A 512-nucleotide genomic window follows, 5' to 3' on the forward strand; every position below is an offset into this window, starting at 1 on the left:
AATTCTACATTTCGTGAACCAAACACTCCCTTAATATAATATGAGTGCCCCAAAAACGGGAAGCTTGAAGTTGAACACTGATGGAGCTTGTTTGGGTATTTGGATGTTGGGATTTACTGCTCATTTGGGTATTTGCACTGGTGTGGCCGCTGAGCTTCACGCGATAAGGATCGGGTTGTCAATTACGTGGGAGCATGGATATAGGACCATTGAATGTGAAATGAATGCTCGAGTGGTTCTACAATTAATAGAACATGGAGATGGCACCTTACATCCTCTGGGAGTAATTATAGAGGACATTCGTAGCTTTAAGTCGCATAATTAGAACCTTACTTTTCAACATACCTACCGCTGCAGAGACTTCTGTGCTGATAACCGATATCCTCTCAAAAATGGGCTGTCCTTTGGACGAGGGGCCGGTCATTTTCGAGTATCCGCCGAGTGAAGTCTCAACCTTTTTGGATGCTGATTATAGAGGAGTTTCCTTCCTTAGAGGTTTAACTGTGAGCTAG

At 43.6% G+C, this 512-nt stretch overlaps 1 protein-coding gene across 1 annotated transcript; it reads left to right on the top strand.

Annotated features, from left to right (window-relative positions):
• The first annotated feature begins 40 nt into the window (after positions 1-40).
• On the top strand, positions 41-512 carry LOC120123981. The gene is made up of 2 exons (XM_039142758.1): positions 41-302; positions 358-512. Exons 1-2 carry the CDS (start codon positions 41-43, stop codon positions 510-512), a joined length of 417 nt encoding a protein of 138 aa, XP_038998689.1.

Source organism: Hibiscus syriacus, unplaced genomic scaffold (genome assembly GCF_006381635.1).
Source record: "Hibiscus syriacus cultivar Baekdansim isolate YM2019G1 unplaced genomic scaffold, ASM638163v2 tig00110407_pilon, whole genome shotgun sequence".
Classification (NCBI taxonomy): Eukaryota; Viridiplantae; Streptophyta; class Magnoliopsida; order Malvales; family Malvaceae; genus Hibiscus; species Hibiscus syriacus.

What these genes read in the sequence shown, in the direction of transcription:
- LOC120123981 (XM_039142758.1), top strand. Translation starts at nt 41, where the DNA reads ATGAGTGCCCCAAAAACGGGAAGCTTGAAGTTGAACACTGATGGAGCT. An exon ending in AGTAATTATAGAGGACATTC is followed by an intron (nt 303 to 357) that starts GTAGCTTTAAGT and finishes CTACCGCTGCAG; the next exon opens with AGACTTCTGTGCTGATAACC.